This window comes from Anas platyrhynchos, chromosome 3, assembly GCF_047663525.1.
Source record: "Anas platyrhynchos isolate ZD024472 breed Pekin duck chromosome 3, IASCAAS_PekinDuck_T2T, whole genome shotgun sequence".
Taxonomy (NCBI): domain Eukaryota; kingdom Metazoa; phylum Chordata; class Aves; order Anseriformes; family Anatidae; genus Anas; species Anas platyrhynchos.
This window is the reverse complement of record NC_092589.1, coordinates 37,492,881-37,515,059: the sequence shown is the minus strand read 5'-3', so window position 1 is coordinate 37,515,059 and position 22,179 is coordinate 37,492,881. Positions and strand designations below refer to the sequence as shown.

The window sequence follows — 22,179 nt, the reverse complement described above, 5'->3', positions numbered from 1 at the left end:
TACAATGATCTGTTACCAGGCATAAGCTCTAAGAATTTCTATTCCATTCAGTTTTGGAACCAAACCCACATTAAAAAAAAAAAAAAAAAAAAAAAAAAAAGCATTATGTGGGGAAGCATGTTGTCATAACACTTAACCTTCCCATCACAGAATGTTGATCACTGTGAGTGGTACTACTCCTGAGAGGAAGCACTGGCAAGTCTCTCTGGAAGTGGATGTTAGATAAAGGATAGATGAAAGGTAACACTATCATCACTGCTGATGTTCCTTGTAACTCTTTTCATTTCTTGCAGGTACTGTTGCATGATTTACCATGGAAAAATTGCTCTGCAGCATCCTGGTGTTTGGAATGGCTGTCATGGTCAACGCTTGTCCCAAATATTGTGTCTGTCAGAACCTGTCTGAGTCACTGGGGACTTTGTGTCCCTCCAAAGGTCTCCTGTTTGTACCACTAGACATAGATCGAAGGACTGTTGAACTTCGCCTCGGGGGCAACTTTATTATTAATATCAGCCGACAGGATTTTGCCAATATGTCTGGGCTTGTTGACCTCACTTTATCCAGAAACACAATCAGTTACATACAGCCCTACTCTTTCACTGACTTGGAGAGCCTTCGGTCTTTACATCTGGACAGCAACAGGCTGCCTGACATTGGAGAGGATATTTTGAGAGGCTTAATTAACCTTCAGCACTTGATTTTAAACAACAACCAGCTAAGCAGCATTTCTGATGAAGCCTTTGAGGATTTTTTGCTGACATTGGAAGACTTAGACCTTTCCTATAATAACCTCCGAAGCATTCCCTGGGAATCTATAAGAAAGATGATAAACTTGCACCAGCTCAGTTTGGATCATAACCTGATAGATTATATTACAGAGGGGACATTTGCAGATCTTCAGAAATTGGCCAGGTTGGATCTAACGTCCAACAGACTTCAGAAGCTTCCCCCTGATCCTATCTTTGCCAGATCTCAAGTGATTCCATTAGCTGTTACACCATTTTCTCCACCTTTATCTCTCAGCTTCGGGGGTAACCCCCTGCACTGCAACTGTGAGCTGCTGTGGTTAAGGCGACTTGACAGGGATGATGATATGGAAACTTGTGCTTCTCCTCCAGGTCTAAAAGGAAGATACTTCTGGTATGTACGGGAGGAAGAATTTGTCTGTGAGCCTCCTCTTATCACACAACATACTCACAAGTTGCTCGTTTTAGAAGGGCAAACTGCTACACTGAAATGCAAAGCCATTGGGGATCCCACCCCCATCATTCACTGGGTGGCCCCCGATGACCGCCTCATCGGGAACTCTTCAAGGACATCTGTCTATGACAATGGCACCTTAGATATTCTCATCACCACATCCAAGGATTACGGGACTTTTACATGCATAGCAGCCAATGCTGCCGGAGAGTCCACCGCAACGATCGAGCTCTCAATTGTTCAGCTCCCTCACCTCAGCAATGGCACAGGCCGAGCAGCTCCACCAAAATCCAGACTCTCAGACATCACCAGCTCCAGCAAGTCTAACCGAGGGGAAACAAAAGGCCCACCAGAAAGGGCTGTCCTGGTGTCAGAGGTGACAACTACCTCAGCTTTGGTGAAGTGGACAGTGAGCAAGTCAGCCCCTCGGGTAAAAATGTATCAGCTGCAGTATAACTGTTCAGATGATGAAGTCCTGATCTACAGGTAAACGCAGTTGCTGTTTTGTTCTCTGATGATGGCAGTGGGAGGAAAACAGGATACGAAATCTTTTACTCTTAAATCACTGATTCAAATTTGAGCTGACATAGCAGTGCCGCTGCCACCGATAAAGTTAGTGGTGTCTGATAAGTATGTGCTGCTTTTGTCAATCTGTCAGTTTATCTGTTGGTCTGTTCATCACTTTTCTGTCTGTTTTGAGTCATACATTACAAATCTCTGTAGTATTCATTCTCTAACAACAACTGTTTTCAGTAACATTTCCAATTTATAAAAAAGCAATAGTACCACAGTTGGTACCCTCCTTACAATGCTTAACAAAGAAAGCAAACCTGACAGGCTGGAAGTCAGAAGTTTCCCTTTCCACCTCCTGTAGGTGGGATTGAAACATACTACTGAGAGAGGAAGCATTGTGGGAGTAAGTTTGTGCTGTCTGCCCATAACACAGGCTCTAATTATTCTGTGATTCAAGATTCAGGGTTGTTAGCAAGAGATTTTTCACCCATTTGAAAGAGCTTGTTTCTTACTTCACTAACATCCATTTTATACAACTGTAATTGCTTACAACTTTGGAACATTTAATGTTTTATACCATATTAAATGCAAGAAGAGATAGAGATAATTTTGAAAGCAAGCCCTGAATGCTCATTAAGCTCCTTCAGTTCTACAACTTCTCTAACTTTTAATGATATATATATTAAAAAAAAAAAAAAAAAAAAAAAAGTTGCTCTTGCAGTGAACCTAGCTATAAAAAAGAAAGAAAATTTATTAAATTTGGGGGATTAAAAATAGGTAGGAAATTGCTTAATAAAACAGGAAAATAGTGTTACTGCTTTTTCCATTTTAGAATAACGATTGTCTTTGTCTTTGGATACATGTGAGCTACTAGTGGAAGCCAGAATCAAGGGGCAAAATAGAACGAAACACAAATTCTTATAACTTTGCAAGCATCCTGAATCCAGTGAAGAAAAATAGGATCTGGCAGAGGAATGCTGGTGTTTGGGTTTTGACACTAATTTGAGAAGAAACTCTGCCCCCAAAAAACAGTCAGAGCCATTGATTTTCTTGGTAGGCTTTTGGTTACTGTCTGCTGACCTGCAAACCACTCTGTCTTTCTCAAACTGCCTGCAGTGAGAAGTGAGGCACTTGTCAAGTCATGGTACTCAGACTCCAGACCCAGAACAGACCTTGCTATTTTCTTTTTTATCATATAGTATTATTGTTGTTGTTGTTGTTGTTTATCATGTAAAACCAAGAAGTAATAAATGTTTATATAATCTTTTTCGCTAACCCTTCTCCTACAATGAATTGTAATTCTAATGTTGTTTACAGAACTGAATGTTAAGTTGTTATGGCAGATTTTTTTTTGCAAGGAATAGTTTTGTAACAAACACATGGTGAGCAGAATTAACAAAGTGATTTACTTAGCTACTTCAAACTTAGCCATTCTTTGCCAGAAGTAGGAATATTGATAAGGAAGTCCAAGGAGTATTTTTAAAGGATATTTATTCAAATACTGAAGAAATATGAGGAAACTCAGTTCTGTTCATTTCAATTCCTCAATTATAAAAGTATGTTGAAATAATCAAATCAATTAGCAGATGGAAATTATCTGCCTTACTCTGGATAATGTACCATGGAAGTGGTATGTCAGCCTTGGGACTTGCAGCCATGTACAGTTAAGGAAAATGAAAGTCTAAGATAAAGCTTAGTAATGGTAGAGTATTAGGGATAGAATAAAAGAAAATGTGTCAGTGCCAGTTTTTCTTTAGGCAAAACTTTTGGCAAGAACTCAACCAGCATTTAAGATCCTGAGCACAGCAAAAGTTTGGAAAAAAATACTCTGAAGAATGTGCAGTCATATGACCCTGTATAGTCAATTTGTTACAGTGAATAAGAATATCCCTGAAACTGAAAAAAAAGAAGTTTGTGGAGGTTGTAAGGTGTTGGAATTGATTAAATGTGTTGGTTTGCCAAGGAGGGAGATGGCCAAAGTAAAACAATGCAGAAGGGAAGTCACATAGTCTAGTAGCTGTAGAAGTGAGAATCAGGTGCCAAAAACAAAAATGAAAGAAAGACGCCATCTTGCCAGTCTGGTCTGGTGGAGCAAGGGGCTGTCAGGCAACTCTTAATTCTTATCCTGTCCTCACTGCTGCTTCTCAGTCCTCAGTCTTTTGGTCCTGTCACTTTACTTGTTTGTGGCTCATTTTTCCAGAAGCACAGTGGTAAGGATAGTTCTATTTCCATAAAACTCCCATTGGGACTTTTTGAGGGTTCATTGATGATGTGTAGCTATTTTCATTCAAAGCTCTCAAAGGCACTTCACCAAAGAAAACAAATTTTATTTCCCTACATTTTGCACCAGGGGAAAATCAAACATAGGAAGATGAAGTAAATTGTCCAGCATCTAAGAGTTAATCAGTGGCACTCATATATATCAAAAACAGCTCTTATGACCTGCAGCCAGGGAACCACTCAGTCCCTTAGAGTTAATTAACTAAAGTTGTTTTGCTTTAATTGGTCAGATGCATGTCACTGCAATGGCTGTGTAGAAAAACCTAAGGGAAAAGGATTTTTACAGTGCTGTGTTCTATAAAATGCTGTGTATGTGCTAAATGGGATGTGATACTGCTTAGCTACTGAAATGACGGGCACTTAATATACATTCAGATACAACAGTGTGCCAAGACTGAGGCCCACTGGCTGTGCTCAGCTTGAAGGAATCCTGCCTTAGTAATAAGAAATTTTGTATGCACAAGACAAAAGTTTGCTTTATTCTCTGCTCAGCATTTTTCATGAACATTGTACTCATAGTGAAAGAATGAAAACAGCAGTTCTTCCCCCATGTTGGTATTAAGCTGCTTCTTGATCATTATGTAAGATAGCAGTCCCATTTCTGCTTCCATCCCAGCTATGGGTTTCCATCTGCAGGAGCTACAAATGATACAAATGGGACCACAATGGCATGTAATGACCCCATGAAAATTCAAGTATTTACTGTTGGGTGTCCTGATTTCACTGAGCTGAACTGGTATCAGAATCTGAAGTTTGGCTCTTGATAGACCAATGTCACTGTACTGAGAATTAGTGTAAGGAACACCGTTTGTCTGCTTCCCATTCTGACTTCCCTTTTATTCGCTGTCTCAGGACCACTGCTGAAAGTAGCAGCAGGATTTTTTCTTTTCTGATCACTGGTCTCAGGACCACTGCTGAAAGTAGCAGCAGGATTTTTTTTTTTCTGATCACTGGTCTCAGGACCACTGCTGAAAGTAGCAGCAGGATTTTTTTTTTCTGATCACTGGATGCAGAATGCATGTTTCTAATACTGGTCTAATGAACACAGATCTTGATCAGCACTGAGTTCCACATGACTTCCCAGTGAGAAGGAGAAATCAGAGTGAAGGGAGCAGTAGCTTGTACAAAGGTCTCAAAGAGGCAGTTTGGTCAATATCAACTTGCAATGACAACCTCTGTCACAAAATAAATAACCTAGGGTGCTATATATTTGCCATATCGCTGCCAAAAGGGAATGTTCCTTCTTTTATGAACCATGCACTTAGCCACTAGTGGAAATCTAGAGCTTTTATTTTGAGCCCTGACCTGTGGTCATGTGGGAAAAGATCCTACAAGAGGATCCTGTGTTACATACAGGTGAACACCATTGCTTTACCGATCTATGCATGGTTCCAGTGAGCTCTTTATCTTTCTCTAGCTTGTCCTTGCACTGGTTTTAGTAATCCTGCTGTCAAGATAATTAATTAGTTCCACCTGGAATTGAACCAGGATTCCTCTCCCTAGGTAGAGTGAGAAAAAAAGGAAAGTTTGTTTTACCTTTTTTTTTTTTCCTTGTTTTGTATTTTTTTTTCCTTTTCTGATTTGTTGCACATTCATTCCAACTTTTCTTTCCTCTTCATTCTTCTTACACTGATAATAACAGTCTTGTTCATTTTTGTGCCATTCAAACCCAGGCTACCCTGGATGGAGAAGGTGAAGCCACATCTTGGCTAACAGGTGCAAATCTTTGTTATCTGTGTCTTGTTTGTATTGATAGGTTTTTTTTTGTTTGTTTGTTTTTTGTTTTTTTTTCCCCCACTGGTCAAGGTTATTCAAAAATGCCCTTTTAAAGTGGAAAATATTTTTGTTGTTGTTGTTAGCAACTTCAAGTACATTTTTTAAACTACTATCAACTAATAAAGTCCCTTGGCTAGCACATGTAACTGTGATTCATGCTGCTCCAGTCCAGAAAACTAGGCATACATGGGCCCTGATGGAATGGACTTATGAGTGCTGGCTTGATGTCATTGTAAGGCCATTTTCAATTTTCTTTGAATTGGCACTTGGGAAAGGCATCTGAGGACTGGAAAAAAGCACACATCACACATCTTCAAAAAGAGAAAGAATGCAGGAAAGTACAGCTTGATCAGCCTCACCTCTATCCCTGGAAAAGTGATGAAGCAATGAATTCTAGGAACCATTTACAGGAAAATGAAGGACAAGAAGGTGGTTAGGAGTAGTCAGCATGGAATCACAAAGTCATGCTTGACCAGGCTGATAACTTTTTATGAAAAAATAAGCAAATTGATAGACTAGAGAAGACAAGAAAAGAGCAGTGTATATTTTCTACTTCGGCTTCAGTAGGGCTTTTGACACCGTCTTATAAAATCCTCATTAATCTTCACTAAGGATATGAATGATGGGCAGAGTGTGCCCTCAGCAAGTTTGCCAAATACACAAAGCTGAGATGAATGGGCGATATGACAGAGGGTCATACTGCAATCCAGACTTCAACAAGATGCAGAAATGGGCTGACGGTTCCCTCATGAAGTTCAGAAAATGGAAATACAAAGTCATGCCTATGGGTAAATTTGACCCCATGCACCAGTATATGCTGGGAGTCACCTGGCTAGAAAGTAACTTTGCAGAAAAGGTCCTGGGAGTCCAGGTGGACACCAAGCTGACCACAAGCCAGCAGTGTGTCCTTGCCCAAAGAAGGCTAATGGTATCCTGAACAGAACTAGGAGGAGTATTGCCAGCAGGTCAAGGGACGTGATCCTTCCCCTCTACTCAGCACTGATGACACAGCACCTGAAGTGCTGGGTCAGGGCCTGGGCTCTGCAGGGCAAAATGGACACACTGGGGGAGGTCCAGCAAAAGGCCATGAGGATGACTGATGTCCTGAAGCATCTGACATCTGAGGGCAGGCTGAGAGAGCTGGGGTTGTTTAGTCTGAAGAAGAGAAGGCTCAGGGGTTATCTCATTAATGTATATAAATACCTGAAGATGAAAGAAAGACGAAGCCAGGTTCTTCTCAGTGCCGTCCAGTAACAGAACAAGAGGCAGTGGAAACAAACTGAAGCAGAGGAGGCTCCATCTGAATATCAGGAAACACTTTTTTACTGTGAGGGTGATCAAGTATTAACGCAGGTTGTTCAGAGAACCTGTGGAGTCTCTATCTCTGGAGATACTTAAAACCTGTCCTGGACAGCCTGGTGAAGTGGTGAAGGTAAACCTGCTTGATCGGGGGGTTCGACCAGATGACCTTCAGAGGTTCCTTCTAACCTCAGCCATTCTGTGATTCTGTGAACAACTGTAAGATTAATTGCATTTCTCATTGTCTTTTTTTTTTTTTTTCCCAAATTTTCCCCACCCTTGCCAGTACCTCCTGTTAGAAATCTTAAAGTGAGACTGACACTTGCTAAGAGGATGTGAAGTGGAAACAACAGATGGTTCAGTGATCTTCCGGTCTCCCCTGCTAGTGAGTAGGAAGGTGTTCACACAGCAGCCAGCCATGTGCTACAGCACAACAGGTAGAGCTGCCATTTCCTTTGACACTGTAACCTAATCACTGAAGAAACTATTTTTGTAACTGTACCTCCAGAAGAATAGGGTGCAATTTGCAAAGGCCAGAGCCAAGTGAGTATAGGTATGCTTAGAGAGTTATGTTGGTTTTTAATGCAGCAGCTTTTCCATCCTTCATCATTTTTTTGTAATATAAATCACCCCTAAACAGACACTGCTGACAGTAAATGTGTATTGTGCCAATCACTTTTAGCCAAGACAAGGAGTCTTTTACAAAATACACAACTTTAAATCACTTCCTATTTGAATGAAACAAAACATAAAAACAAACAGACAAACAAACAAACAAAAAAACACATCATGAATGCAGGAAGAGCAACCAATATCCAAAAGAGAAAGGGATGGGAGAGGCCTGCAAAGCTAAGTCTGTCCTGAGGCTCAGGTGTACAGGAGCAAACTCTGGGACACTTACTCTATCACAGAAATCCTACCTGTTCTGGGAAAGTTAAGAGTGCCTTTTTCTTCATCTAGCCACCTTTCAAAATTATTGTAGAAGTTTAAGATCCTCAGACTTATTATCGGTACAACTCAGGCACCTGCAGGCTTAATTTATTTTGAATATGGAATTGAACTAAAATATGAAAATTTGGAAAGTGATCTCTTTAGGCCTTAGTTTCCCACCTCTAAATGATATGACAGCACTACCTTGCCTCATAAGGATAAACACTTTAGAAAACATTGTGGAAACAGAAACTCACATAAACGAGTAGGAAAAATGCTGCTTTTAAGTCATTGTTTGGCAGCAACAGGGATAGTCGCGAATTATTACAGTGGAGCATTACATAACCATAACACCTGAATTTAACTTAGGCATTTGGGGATAGAGATTGTCTATTCTGTGTGGTGTGCACCCTACATGATGTGGAACCACATCTCAGTTTTGGCCATTGGGCATTGGTGTAATATACAAAATCACCACAATTTCAAAGGATGAAGAAGCCTGCAAATGTTCTGTAGAACTTCCCGGGTTATACTGATCCTGCTGGCTGTGTTTTGAATTAAAGCCCTGATACAGCCACTTAAAAATGTGTATCTGAAATGTGACAGAGTCATTAGATTTATGAGATATTTAGGTCTGTTTTATTTTGTGGTATTTCATACTAAAAGTGATAAAAACATCTGCACAAATTGAGAATTACTGTAGCACTACATTTCCCCTGGCTTATAAATTCACCACTGAAGAAAACAAAACAAAACAAACAAATAATAATAATAAAAAAAAAAGGTAAGAAAATAAAAGAATGCCACCACCACCAAATTTTATATATTTCTGAAAGCTAATTTTTTCCATATATATTTTACGTTTCAGGCAGTTTAAGCATTAAATATGAATAAATGTCTCCACATCTCCAGCCTATTTAAACAGTGGTGCCATGGGTTTTATTATTTAAACAACAGAATAATGATTTACATTTACACAGAATCTTTCACTGCAAGTGTTTTACAGACTGGCTGAACTGAGGTCACTCCACTGACCACTACTGTCATGTCACCTCTCAGTTATATATTAGCTGTAGTTTGGCAGTCAGGTGATAGTGCAACTGCATTTTATGAACAAAGAATAACTTCAGCATTTGCATTTACGGATACTTTTACTTAGGTAGGAAGTAATTAACTGAATTTGAATTTCCCACAGCTTAGTGGAATAAATGTATCTATCCACTCCTCTATTCCACTGCATGTCAATTTGGAATGTTTTATGGCTAAAGTGCTGCAAACTTCAGGAATATCTCAGGTGTGTAAGGGGTTTATCTCCAAAAGCATTGCCACACTGGACACAGATCATGCATCAGAGGAAGTGCCACCATCTAGATTGCTAATATTTCTGGCAATGAAAGTCTACTGTGTGGAGGTCTACCAGCTAATGACTGAAAACACAGGAAGTCCTGCCTTGTTTAGTAGTTAGAGCAAATAATCTTGACAGCCTGATGCTATAATAAAGCATAATTACATTAATTTTGCTCTGTAGAAAGTCAAAAATACATAGTTTTGGCAATTTTAGAGAAGACAGAGGTTTATATTCTTCAGAAAGTCCTGAACTTCTATCTTTACTTGTGATTTGGATATGGGGTTCATACAGGTGAAGACTTATGTGTAAATGTCTTTCACTCTTCACCCTCTTTCTCATTCCCATCCTTGTCTCAAACTTGGCTAGGCATTGAACTACCCTCTAAGGCTCAGAGCTGGTGAAAAAACTGAAAAAACTGCTTCTCCATCTCAGCATGTGAGCTGAGCTATTGCAGTTCCAATGTATCCAGGATACAAGTCTTTATTTGGTCAAATCATTTATATATTTAAACATTGGATAAAACAACTATTGGTATAAAGAATATCACACAGAGACATTAATCATCATGTATTAATCATTTATATTTGACAGGCTGAGATAGCAACTGTGTGAAAATAAAAATGTGAAGTCACAGTCCCAAAGGGAAGCAAAAAGCCTATAAGCAGAGCAGGGAAAAGTCTAACATGGATGTTTGATACTTCAGGTCATTTGCAAGGTGTTTGCAGCAGCAGTGTGCATTGACTTCTAGAGGGTCCTCAGCATGTACAGGCTTCCTGAAAGGCTTCAGACATAATGAAGAAGCTGTTTCATGGCGGCATATATTCTGGGACTGTGGGGTTTTGTACACCTCTGCTGAAAAATTTTCATCTCCCCTTTTTATATTTTCTCTTGCTGAGAGAAGTACAGTGGCAGAGTTCGTCTGTCCTTCCTCCCTTCCTCCCTTTTTTCTTTCTTTCTTTCCTCCTCCCTCTCTCCATTCCTGCCTTCCCGCTTTCCTCTTGCTTGTTTTGTTATTTGTTTTGATTTTTTTCTTTGCAATATAAAAAGTCTTTGAGAGACAAAAAAGAAAATGCAGTGAAAATGGTAAAAAAAAACAAAAACAAAAAACAAAAAACACACACACACACACACACAAAAAGCGTCTATTTACAGTCAATGAAGTGGGAAATAAAAATATAAAATATTAATAAATATATTAGTATAATGCAAATGGAAAATATACAAATAATCAAGAATTAAGGGAAAATAGATGTATAGCTTGGTATTGTCACTAAAGTTTTCCTAGACTGTTTTGATAAACAGTCATCCATCTGATACAGCAACTGATAAGAAAACCATTGGTCATTGGCAGTTCAGTTTGTCATGAGCAGTAGATCATACAAACACTAGCCAGATGGATATTTTCTTGCCTTATAATTGACTCAGAAAGGCAAAATACCAAATGGTCACTTTTCCATGTAGGAGATATGTCCTTTCGTGTGAATACGTGGGAAGTATGTAGGGCATGTGAGAAGGAGCTTGTGACTCCAGGCCACAGGGACTGGCGTGCCAGCACCTTTCACCAGTTTGGAGGCATTCCCATTTCTTTCAAAGTTTAACAACTGTCACATAACGTTTAGTGAGGTATATGGAGAATTTGTATGTTACAGCTCTAGCCCCGAGCTCTGCCTCAGGAGCTGAAAACAAAGGCAAAGAGCCTGATTCTTATCTCAGCCCCTGTTGTGCTTCTGGGAAGTATCCCTGTCAGGGGTGTTGCACAGGGTAGGAATGAATTCAGAATCCGTTTTCAGCATAAGACAGCAGTACTCTTGTTTTATCTCTGCTGCTAATTATTTATTAGAGCTCATCAAAGGCTCAGCATTTCTTCTTGAGGGGAATTCACGATGAGCTAATGCTTGCCTATAACATCTGCCACATCCCCTCTCTTAGCTGCTCCAAATCCAAATGCCAGGAGCTGTCCCAACCCGTCATTGCAAGAACAAGCTATGCATTTGATACCAAAATGAACTATTGAAATAAGATTTTGATTAAGCTTCAGGTGAGTCAACATTTTGATGTCTAAATGAAAAGTTTTAATGTATTCAGATTCATAGCATTCATGAATATTAACAAGCCAGCATACGGCTGCTCAGCTACCACTATCTTTGCTATTTTAAATCTAGGACAGATTTATAGCGATTCATGTGCTACTCTGTGCAGAAAAAAAAAAATGTTGTCAGCTTCTGACTACTTAACAGTAACAACTTCCCATATCATTCATAGTCATGAAAAGTAATAACAGTTAGTATGATAGTTAAAAATATTAACTACTTAAATATTTGACTGAAGGCTTGACTCAAAGTCCTCAGGAATTAGTAACCACCACTGACTTTGCTGGGCTTTGGTTGAGCCTGAAAATCTTGTGGTTTAGGATTAGTTTTGTTTTCTAGAGAGGAAGAGGTAGAAAGAAGGAGGTTAAATAGCTTGCTCAAGGTAAATTGGTAAGGTAGTGGAAGAAACAACATCTCTCCAGAAACACAGCTGGGAGTAGTCCTGATTTAGCTTTCAATGCATTCCTAATAAAGTCCTTCCTTGCACTTCAAATGATAATTTCCCCTCTTAATGTCACAATTTGGGAAAATACAGCATTCTTAATGTTGTTACTGTTGCTAAATATATGTTATAAATCTGTTTGACTGGGGAAAAACATCTTCAGTAGTATCAGTCTTAGATCAAGGCTCTAACAGTAGAGCATGTAAGTGCGCATCAGAGGGGTCTCCTCTCCTTAAAGGAATAGTGCAAAGAATGAGGCTTCATTTCCTCCATAGCTTGTATACGTAATGTATGCTTATGTATGCAAAATGCTCCATCTGATGTCTGAGTCTAACTTCTGCAGATGGTGCCTGCAGCAGGTTCACAATGTACCTGTCTTTCCAGTGCTGATCCACTGAGTTCCAGGTGGGGCCAGAGAACCACCCTTCTAATTGCTTCCTCAGCTTGGGTTACAACTGCAGACATCTGGGTCACTTTAGGAAACCTTGAAAAAAAAAATTAAAATTAAAAAAAAAAAAAAAAAGACTCTAACAACTACTCCCAGTCTTACTAAATCTGTATTTGAAAACTTGCTCTCTCACCTCAATACCCAGGATTCTTAAGGATAGTACAGACATTTCCTTTGTTCTTCACATCTTCTATCTCCAAACAGAAAAGATTCCATAAAAACAATGGAGTCTGATGACAAGATGGGGCTCATAAAGGCATAATGAAAATGAGGCTCTGAGAGAGTTTGGACTATACAGACACTCTGTAAAAAAATAAAAATAAAAATAAAAATAAAAATAAAAATAAAAATAAAAATAAAAATAAAAATAAAAATAAAAATAGCTTTACTGCCACTGTGGCAATGAGAAAGTAGCCCAAATGTTCTTGAATCATATTCAGAAATACTGATTTATAAGAATACGAAACCTTTAGAAGAATATTTGACTGCCTTTCACCAAGTACTTTCCAGATTTGTTCCTCACTGAGAACACTGTGGCAGACACCCTCTGCCTGCCCCCAGGGAAGAGGTTGGATCTGGGCTGGTGAGTGCAGGATGGTTGCACTTGCTGCCTTGCCATCCCATCCTCATTAAATACACCCTGAGAGGAAGATTGACCCTCCAGGACAGTCTTTCAAGAAAACAAGAAGAACTCAGGTTTAAAAAATTTGTTTCAGTTAAGTCTGTCTTTGAAGAGGAGAAAAATAGGACCAGTGTCTTTTTTCTTTTTTTTTCTTTTTTCTTTTTTTTTTTTTTTCTTTTTTTTTAACCATCATTAATTGATAGAAAATGCCACTTCCAGTAAGGATAAGTTTTTATTTGAAGAGAGGAACACAAGGAACATAAATGCACAGATTTAAAAAAAATAAAATAAAAAAAAATCTTTGGGTAGACCTAGCATTCTTCACAGAAATCAAAAGACTAAATGGTATCTGCTAGCCAGCACACAGGATGCCTCTTAGCCAAGGGGTACTAAGGTTGTCTTGAGTCTCATGACCTATAATTAATTGTAGGACTGTGTAAAGAACAGATGCTTATGGCAGTAGACACCAAACAAACAAAGACAGACAAATAAGAGGTGTCTTTCCTCAAGGATCTTATAGCCTGCAGAGGTGAGAGGAGTTTCATGTAATATCATCCCATGTCTACCTGACCAGATATCTTCAGAGTATATTGACATAAAATGTTGTGCATGCATATTATAGAGCAGCCTAGCTTTGTATCACTACTGTAGCTGTAGACTCAGCTATTTAATTCTTTATTCTGAATTTCCTGTTATAACCTCTCTCTTACACACCAGGCTTTCAGCTTGCACACCCAGTTTGTTTTCAGAAAAACTGTAGCTTTTTGTATGAATGCACTAATTAACCTAAACTTACGATAACAATGATTCAGCTTACTTCCTTAGAGGAATGACTGAAGACTTATTTTTGAGAAGTCTAAAACTCAGTAAGATACACCACTGGAAAAAAAAAAAAAAAAAAGGAAAATAGGAATACAGTAGACTGAGTAAATGATATAGTAATTCTTCATTACCTTTAGATCTTACAAGTCTGGTTAATTTTGGATTTCCCCCTAGTAGACAAATTTTCTGGGCAAAATATATGCACTCTGAGTGAAGAAAATTCACTCTGTTCAGGTTCAGGCCATCCAGTACAAAGTGAATATAAAATTTGTTTCTCATTTAAACTTATTTTGAAGCTGTAAGTGACGTGGTTGCATTTAGTAGTCTTTGTGGTAATGCTCTGGTCAGGAAAGGATGAAAGAGAAGGATTTCAGACAAGCTAAGAATCTTAAGACTTGAGGCAGAAATCAGGTTCATATTCCAAGTAAAGTTTTGAGTGTTCTACTTGTAGATTTTCAATGAAGGCTTGTACTACAAGGGAATCATTTATTCTTTTTTGTTCTTAAAAGCACACAGCAAGAAGGTAACTCAAATTTTTGATGGTGAAGAAAGAAAATGTGAGGTAATGGATGTCTTTGAAAACATAATATAGGTTATTTCGTTGTCATATTACTCTTTTCCCCAAAATGTGTCTCGTTTCACAGTCTAATAAGAGAGCAGTACAGGCATCTACCCTGTAATCTTAATGATCTGTAACAGTGCCAAGCACAAAGGTACTCCAGTTGTGGCTGAGGATAACAGGCTGGTGCTGCAAACTATAGAAACCTTCAGACTATCACACAATCAAGATATTTTTATGTTTAAAATTAAATGTTCTGATTTTCATAGCCAGAGAAAAAGTCCAGAGAGCAGGCTGATCTGTCCCATTGTCACAGCCCTGCTGATGTCTCAGAGCCACAGTATGATTATATTAGGTCCCAGAGCACTTAACAAGAATCACACAAAGCGATGCTGCCCAGAAAGGACATCAGAATTAGCTTCAGCCTTTGGCAGAGCTTGTTGTGAAGTGGAAGCAAGATCAGCTGTGTGCCAATGACAATGAAGTGGGCTATGTGGATGCTGGACAAGACATAGGGAGGCATACAAAGCCTGATACCCTTGGATGAGAAAGAGCTTACTCACAGCTCCGCTTTAGAGTGGTTGGAAAGACCCTGTAGACAGCACTGTAAGGCTACCTCATAAGCTCCCTTTTGCTCAGCTGCTCCTGGTTTACAGATTAGTTTATCTGCAGAGATGAACAGTTTGAGTCAGCCAGCACAAGGTGTGAATTTGTGCTGAATCTGCCCATCTGTTCTCCCTCCCTTCCCCTTGCATTACTTCAAATTTACCCAGGCTTAAATTTTGTAATATATTTATTACCTCATAATTTACTTTGTTTTGACAAGAAAGCAAATAAATGAGCTGTTTGCTCAACCCCTCATTTTTATATATATTTTTAATTATCCATTTTTTCATTTAACTATCTTGGATTATGAAATTAGTTCGTATATAGACATCCCAAACCATGCTCTGATTTTTTCTCAGAGTGGGGTTCGCACAAGCAGTAGCTGCCCAATAGACATATGGGCAACTGACAGCATCGAGGCACCCCACCAGCAACTCTGTCGTCTGGCAGATTGCCTCAGAGAGTTGGGCTTGACGAATCAGTCCTTCTGCCAGTGCTGGGAGGGTGGGGGATGTCTGTGTCTCTCCTCCAGAAAACTGCTGCAAAAAGAGAAGGATGCATGGCAGTGATCGCTGTGATCTGAGCCACGTTGTGCTGCAAACAGAGTTGAGACAGCAGTGTCCAATCCTGCTAATTTGAGTATGCTGAGGCAGAATGTCACTTTGATTACTCCGTGGCAAAGATGGGTCACTACTGTAGTGCTCACTCTTCTCTCCCTTGGGGGTGGATGTAGGCACTGCTGCCAAGGTTTGGCAATGGCAGAGGTGAGGAAGGATGAAGGTAATAGGCTTTAAATGAGCCCTTCTCTTCATGCTTCTTCCCTTTCACCATTAAAAGAGGGACAGTTGCTTACCTGAGCTGAGCAGGGATGGGAGCTGATGGGGCCCCTGCTTCTGTCCTCTACTTCAGCCTCCTCTGGTTGCTGTTTTGGGTGCCTGTGTGACAGTGCCCTTCTCTGAGCTAGAGGAAGGAGGAATGGCCACCATGGAAAAAATCAACTTCAGACCCTGGCTTATCCTGTCCAGGGCCTTATAGTGGCTAGGATGGCTGCTGTCACCAGGCTGCTGGACAAGTAAAGGGCAGTGGCAGCCTCATCTCTGGGTAGTATCAGGCAAGCCTCCAGCATCCTCAGTGGCACTAGCAAAGCCACAATCTATCAATCTATCTACTAGACAAAAATTGTGCAAATGCACTTCATGCACATGCTTGGCACTTGTGCAATTTGCTTAGGGAGATGAAGCATATCTTGGACTCAAGGCTATATGTATATCTAGCAGTTTAAATTATATTTCTTTCTCTCAGGATAGTAACACCTTAAGAGGTAAAAGACTGCTTGCAAGGGGAAGGATGGAATAAACACTGGGAGTGGGATTCATGCCTGTGAAAAGTGCCAACAAAAGGAAGAGTCACAGTATGCTCAGTATTGTGTCTTTGAACAACAGCAGGATGGAGTGGGATGAAGAGGTGGCTAGACCTTGTGCTACACAAACTCTGCCTAATTGAAGCGTTTTACTGTTGTTTTTGTTTTGTTTTGCTTTGTTTTCACCAATGAAACACAATATTGTTGTTTGTTTCACCTTTCTGCTTTGTTTTCCCCATCCAGGCTCTCTCATAGTAGATAATTATACTGGCTGTGGATTAATTAGCTAATTATGCCAGAGCTGGAGTATATTTCAGAACAAATCCTTTTATTTGTTTGTTCTTAAGCAGGTTCCATTTGGGCTTTCTCCTAGAATTTTCCTCATATTTCACTGTGTGGCAGCACAGGTGTTTATAACTGGTTCCATCGGGGTTTATGAGTATGATGGTTATCCAAGTGGAATAAAAGGAATAGCACTTTGGAGGGCAAAGGTGACATTCTCCTGGGAGTAACACAGAAGCAGAAAACTTCCTGCAAAAGTTAGTTGATATTTTGGCTTTAAAGTAGAAAATAAAAATTACAATAAAGTTTTCCTCCCCCCAGAAAATGATTTTAATCTTCATATTAACATCTTTAAATGACATATTTTATCTAGCAAATATAAACTGGTTGAATTTGTTTTTGCAGTTCAAAACCAATAAACAAAAATTTTCTTTTTCCTCAGCAGGGTTTGTTTATCAGTATGTACATATTGGTGCTGTTGCCGGCTGTAGTGTAGGCAAAGATTAGGTCCTAAGGTGCTGAGCTGGAGGTGAATGGAATCAAAGCTGTGTTTATATACTCAGTCTTTCTTGGAAAACCCAAAGAACACAAGGAATAGCACAGAGAAGTAGGCAAAAATGTTGCTCCTTGGCAAGGTTATTACACAGGGCACTTGTTTCTGTTTCTGTAACACGAAATTGTAAAATGTTTTGGTTTTGCAGTTTGGTTTAGTTGTGGTATTTTTTATTTCCCTTCCCTTCCCTTCCCTTCCCTTCCCTTCCCTTCCCTTCCCTTCCCTTCCCTTCCCTTCCCTTCCCTTCCCTTCCCTTCCCTTCCCTTCCCTTCCCTTCCCTTCCCTTCCCTTCCCTTCCCTTCCCTTCCCTTCCCTTCCCTTCCCTTCCCTTCCCTTCCCACAGCAAAGTCCTGCAACCTCCTGTCAAAAACCATGTAACCGTGTAGTGGTGATGCCTGATCATACATCTCTATTCCTAATTATTGTCCTTTTAGACACAGTAGATGTTGTTCAATTATCAATGGTGGTATTGAGCAATATCTTAGTAAGACTTTTTGCTGTCTCACTGCTTTCACTGTGCGTATTTGGGATCGTGTTGTAGACAAATTTCTTCCTTCTTTCCTGGCATCTCTCAATGTGTCTAGTCACAGTAACAATGTCAAGTCTGTGACCAAACATTTGGTAAGTTGCATTTGCTAGGAACCTAGTCAGGCTGTCAGTGGTGACCTTATGGCTGTATGGCACTGAGACTCCAGCTTTGGTAGACACCTCCTGACAATTTCCTAACCCTCCCGTTTCACCAATTAAAACTGGGTTAACATATTTGCCAGGTTTTGTGTTCATCAGTTAGTAAAACACTGTATGCCTATACAAGGTTAAAATTTATTTTCTACCTCTTTTTAAGCGATTTCAATTTTGAAGCTTGTGCCTCAGTTTACCCAAAGCAAGCCTTAATCAGCTGTATGATGGGACAGAACCACGAAGTAATAGATTGTTCAATACATTGAACAAGGAGCAGAATTAAAAACTAATAAAAAAAATCCACACTAGTTAGTCTCACAGTTACTGCAGTATTGTGCAACATCTGTCTAGCACACCCTCTAAACACCTGCCTCTGCAACAGCTATGAAGAAGCAAACCATATATCAACTCAGTTTTATTTTCTCATCCTGTTTAAAATTGAACGAGCCCTGGAATATCTGTCCCATGAGAAATTCCAATATTGCAACATCTGTTTCTGTCAAGAATCGGACTGAAAACTCTCCATAACACTTGTTTTGTTTGCTTATGGGGGAAACAAACACAACAAAACAACAACAACAACAACAAAACTTTAAAAATATTTCATTCAGAAATGTGAAAATGTGGCTATCAATCTCTTTGCAGCCTTGAAAACAATAACCCCATTGCCAACATCTGCAACATCATGCCCACAGAGGGTTGTTCTCCTCCTGGAAGCAGAATTTCCTAAATTGAGCACATCCACTTTGCTCTCCATCACCTGACTGTAGGGCTTTTCCCTTCCTGCGTATTCTCCTTCATTTCAGCCCCTGTTGTGGCAAAGGGCTGGTCAGGACGTGCAAGAAGGAAGGACAGATGTCTGTGGAAGAATGGCAAAGGGGCCGAGGATGTGGTGGAGGAGCAGAACAAGGGCTGGAAGCAGAGCACCCCTCACAGGTGCCAGGGAGAAGAAGAGCACTGGGGCTCCCCACAGCTATATCTTTCATTTTAATATTCCTGGCATGAGACAAGAAAAACCCGAATCTAGCAGAAACACCTATTTTAACTACTAAAAACTGTATTTCACTTGGGGTCTTTGACCAGCTTTGTCTTCAGAGTACCAAGGTTTTGCAAGATGCATCTAATGTAGGAGCTGAACACATGGTCCAAGAGACATCAAACTCTTTTAAGATACCCGTGCAGTTTCCACAAGCTCCCTTAGTGACAGGGTGATTTCGTGTGAGTAATGAATCCCTCTACTGGACAGAAACCGAATGGCTCTGCCTTATGCAGCTACAGCTATGGGAGCTGAAAATCTCCCACTGCAATTCGTGTCCAGTGATCTGTCATATTTTTCAACTATTCTCTAACAAAAGCAACAGATTCTGTGCTTGTCCCATCCCGGCGGCACCCTCCCAGCTAAGGTTTGAGTGTAGGTGACACAATAAATCCCTCTCACATTTTCACATTTAGCTGTATTTTGAGCACAGGTTTTGTCTTTTTCCCTTGCAGTGCCGGCATAACTTACGAGGTGACATGCATTGCTGTTTATCGGCAGTGCTGTCTTTTACATGTTGTTCTAGTGACAGCTCAAAAAGGCATAGAGGTGCACAACATTTAGCAATGTTTAGGAGTGAAGATACAAGATAAAATATGAAAAGGGTGATATATGTGAGCACATTAAAAGGTACAGGAAGGCAGAGAGACATATTTGTTGGGGGGGGGGGGGGGAGGAGGGGAGGACGGTCAAAGTGTCTTTATTTTTTCCTCTTCTGCTGCTTCCCAAATATGAATTAAATGTAATTTTGAGTAAGGTATTCCCAATTTATTTTCATTTTCCTCCCCTGTGGATTTTGGCTACAAAGGAAGAATTGAGTAGAGCTAAGCTAATAAGTAACTACAGACCATTTGTCAGGACTGGATCTTCTCCCACTTGTGGTTTAATCCATGAACAGACTGAGATTTTTTCAGCTTTGTTTTGTGTTTAGAATTACCAAAATGAAGATTTTGTGAGGCTTTGTACTAATCTGTGTAATTATGGAAGCTATGACTTTTGACATTTCTGTCCAAAGTTTTTTGTTTGTTTGTTTAAAAGTTTCCATTAGATATATCATTTGGGATTGTGTTTTATGAACTGACTGGCTGCTTATCTTTATGATCTCTCTTCTCAACCACATTATTTTGGGATACCCTTTCTGCTAACTGTTATTTTACTGAGCACTGATAGGTGAATATATACTTAGGACACAGTTTTGTCAGCCATTGTGGGATGGTGGTCCTGATATATATGTCACCTACAGAATGACAGCTACACTTGAGACTATCAAGAAGTGGAGGCAACATGCCATGAGGCCACAGAGATAAGAAATGCAGTATTACTTCTAAGAACAGGCCAACACAGTTCTCTAAGAATTCAGTATTTTCTGTGTTCCAGCACAGGAACAGTATGAGATGCTTTTGTTTGCTGTAGAGCAGGCCAAGAAGCAGAAGAACAGCCCTTTTGGTGGGTTCCAGTCCTATTTTACATCCTCATAAGCTATGGAAATTTCACTGCTCTTCAGCCATATTTGGATAAGCACCAAAACTTTGCAGAGTCTGACTGTTCAAAGAAATATTCAAGAAATTCCTTCATTAGACTCATTGCTAATCTTAATTATCTGTAGGTAGAATGACTCAAAAAATTATAAATATTTTCAGCCCAAATTCTAAGTGGGATTATACAACATGAAATAAAAATACAAAGGATATAATATTGTATTAAAAAAAATAAAAATTCACTAAAAGAACAGTAGTTAAGAAAAAATTACCTAATCTTTGATGTTGGAAATGGATAGCTGAAAAGGCCAAATTTTTATTTCTTGAACTGGCGAATTTTCTTATTAAAAATAGAAGATGCAAGATAGATCCTTCTCCACCTCCTTCTTGTCCTCCTCATCCTCTTCTTCCTCCTCCTTTCTCCTCCTTTCTCCTTCTCCTTCTTTCTCCTTCTCCTTCTCCTTCTCCTTCTCCTTCTCCTTCTCCTCTTCTCCTTCTCCTTCTCCTTCTCCTTCTCCTTCTCCTTCTCCTTCTCCTTCTCCTTCTCCTTCTCCTTCTCCTTCTCCTTCTCCTTCTCCTTCTCCTTCTCCTTCTCCTTCTCCTTCTCCTTCTCCTCTCCTTTCTTCTTCTTCATTACTATTATTCTTAATGTTATTCTTAATATTATTTGTATGTGTGTAAATAGATCACAGCTTCTTAATTATAAGTCTAGAAAAGCTCTATCTTAATCTTCAAAGCAGAACCTTATGGCACGTAGCTGAGTTTCTACATTTAACATTTTGGGAATTTCACACATGAAATTTTGTTCATGAAGAAGGTGAGTGCAGGCGACCACCTACACAAACATACCGCCTGGCCCCCCAAGAAAGGTTACCATATCACCTAGCTTCAGTACGTAATTTAAAGGGTGATTTTGGAGGTCTCTCCAGGAGGGCTGCCCTCCCTTCCCTCTGACCATCCTTTCCTTGCCAGCTTGACTTACCACAGTCATGGGCAGCAGGGCTGACCCCTATTGAGGCCAGGACTGGTGCAAAACTCTCTTAGTAGAGGTGTATTTTGGTGGCTAACTTCAACAGATACAACTGAATAGTGTGATTAGGACACTACTCCCATGGGCTGCCCCTCTGAAGGCTGGTTTGTTATATTATTATACAGATGTTTTTGGGATAAGTCATGTGCTTCAAAAGATGCTTCCCAGCACAACTGTAAATGAAAAGACTTTTGAAGATTCAGGTGCTGTGGACAAAAAGTGATGTCTGCCTGTTTCACATTTTCTTCCTGCAAAGTGAACAGAATATACATGTAGAAAGTGACAATAACCAACCTTAAATCACTTCTCTGTTTTTTTCCTACTGGTGATCTCTTTTTCATCCTCTTGTGTTATTTGCATATATTAATCTGAAAACTATAGACTGACTTGTGAAGAAACTCTTAGAGAGCTAGCATTTTTTTGTTGGTTTAGAAGGATTTATGGATTTATCAGTTTGAGGGATGTCCCATCATTTTCAAATGCTGAAGCTTTGAGTAAGTTATGGCCCCGAGGAGAGTGAAATACAACTATTAATTACTGACAGCAATGGGATATCCCTTCCTCCTTGGGCAACCTGTGCCGTTATCAATATATCACATAACTTTTGTTGACCTTGAATGGAGAAAAGTAAAAGATAAAGGTCATCTTTATTTGATTTACATGACAAAAGCTTTGAAAATGCTTTATCATGAAAATATCAAAGATGTAATGCATAAAACCCAGGGGGTGAATAATAATGGCTTACCCCACAGACTATATGATGATCAAATTGACAATAGAGGCATGTCAACATTGAGCATTACTACGGAAACTGTAACATGCTA

At 39.6% G+C, this 22,179-nt stretch overlaps 1 protein-coding gene and 1 long non-coding RNA gene across 5 annotated transcripts in view; one reads left to right on the top strand and one right to left on the bottom strand.

The window, feature by feature from the left end:
- LRFN2 (leucine rich repeat and fibronectin type III domain containing 2) overlaps positions 1-22,179 on the top strand; it is a 225,064-nt gene that overhangs the window by 179,801 nt on the left and 23,084 nt on the right. For all 4 annotated transcript variants that reach the window (XM_013096841.5, XM_013096840.5, XM_021270378.4 and 1 more), the window contains one exon: positions 294-1,686. In XM_013096841.5, the coding sequence (XP_012952295.1) occupies positions 314-1,686 (1,373 nt within the window). In that variant the 5' untranslated portion in view covers positions 294-313. The remainder of the gene's footprint in view (positions 1-293; positions 1,687-22,179) is intronic.
- LOC119716521 (uncharacterized) lies at positions 11,757-13,051 on the bottom strand. The gene is made up of 3 exons (XR_005264689.2): positions 12,794-13,051; positions 12,460-12,629; positions 11,757-12,362 (listed from the first exon to the last, which is right to left on the bottom strand). It is a non-coding gene; the product is annotated as an uncharacterized lncRNA (long non-coding RNA).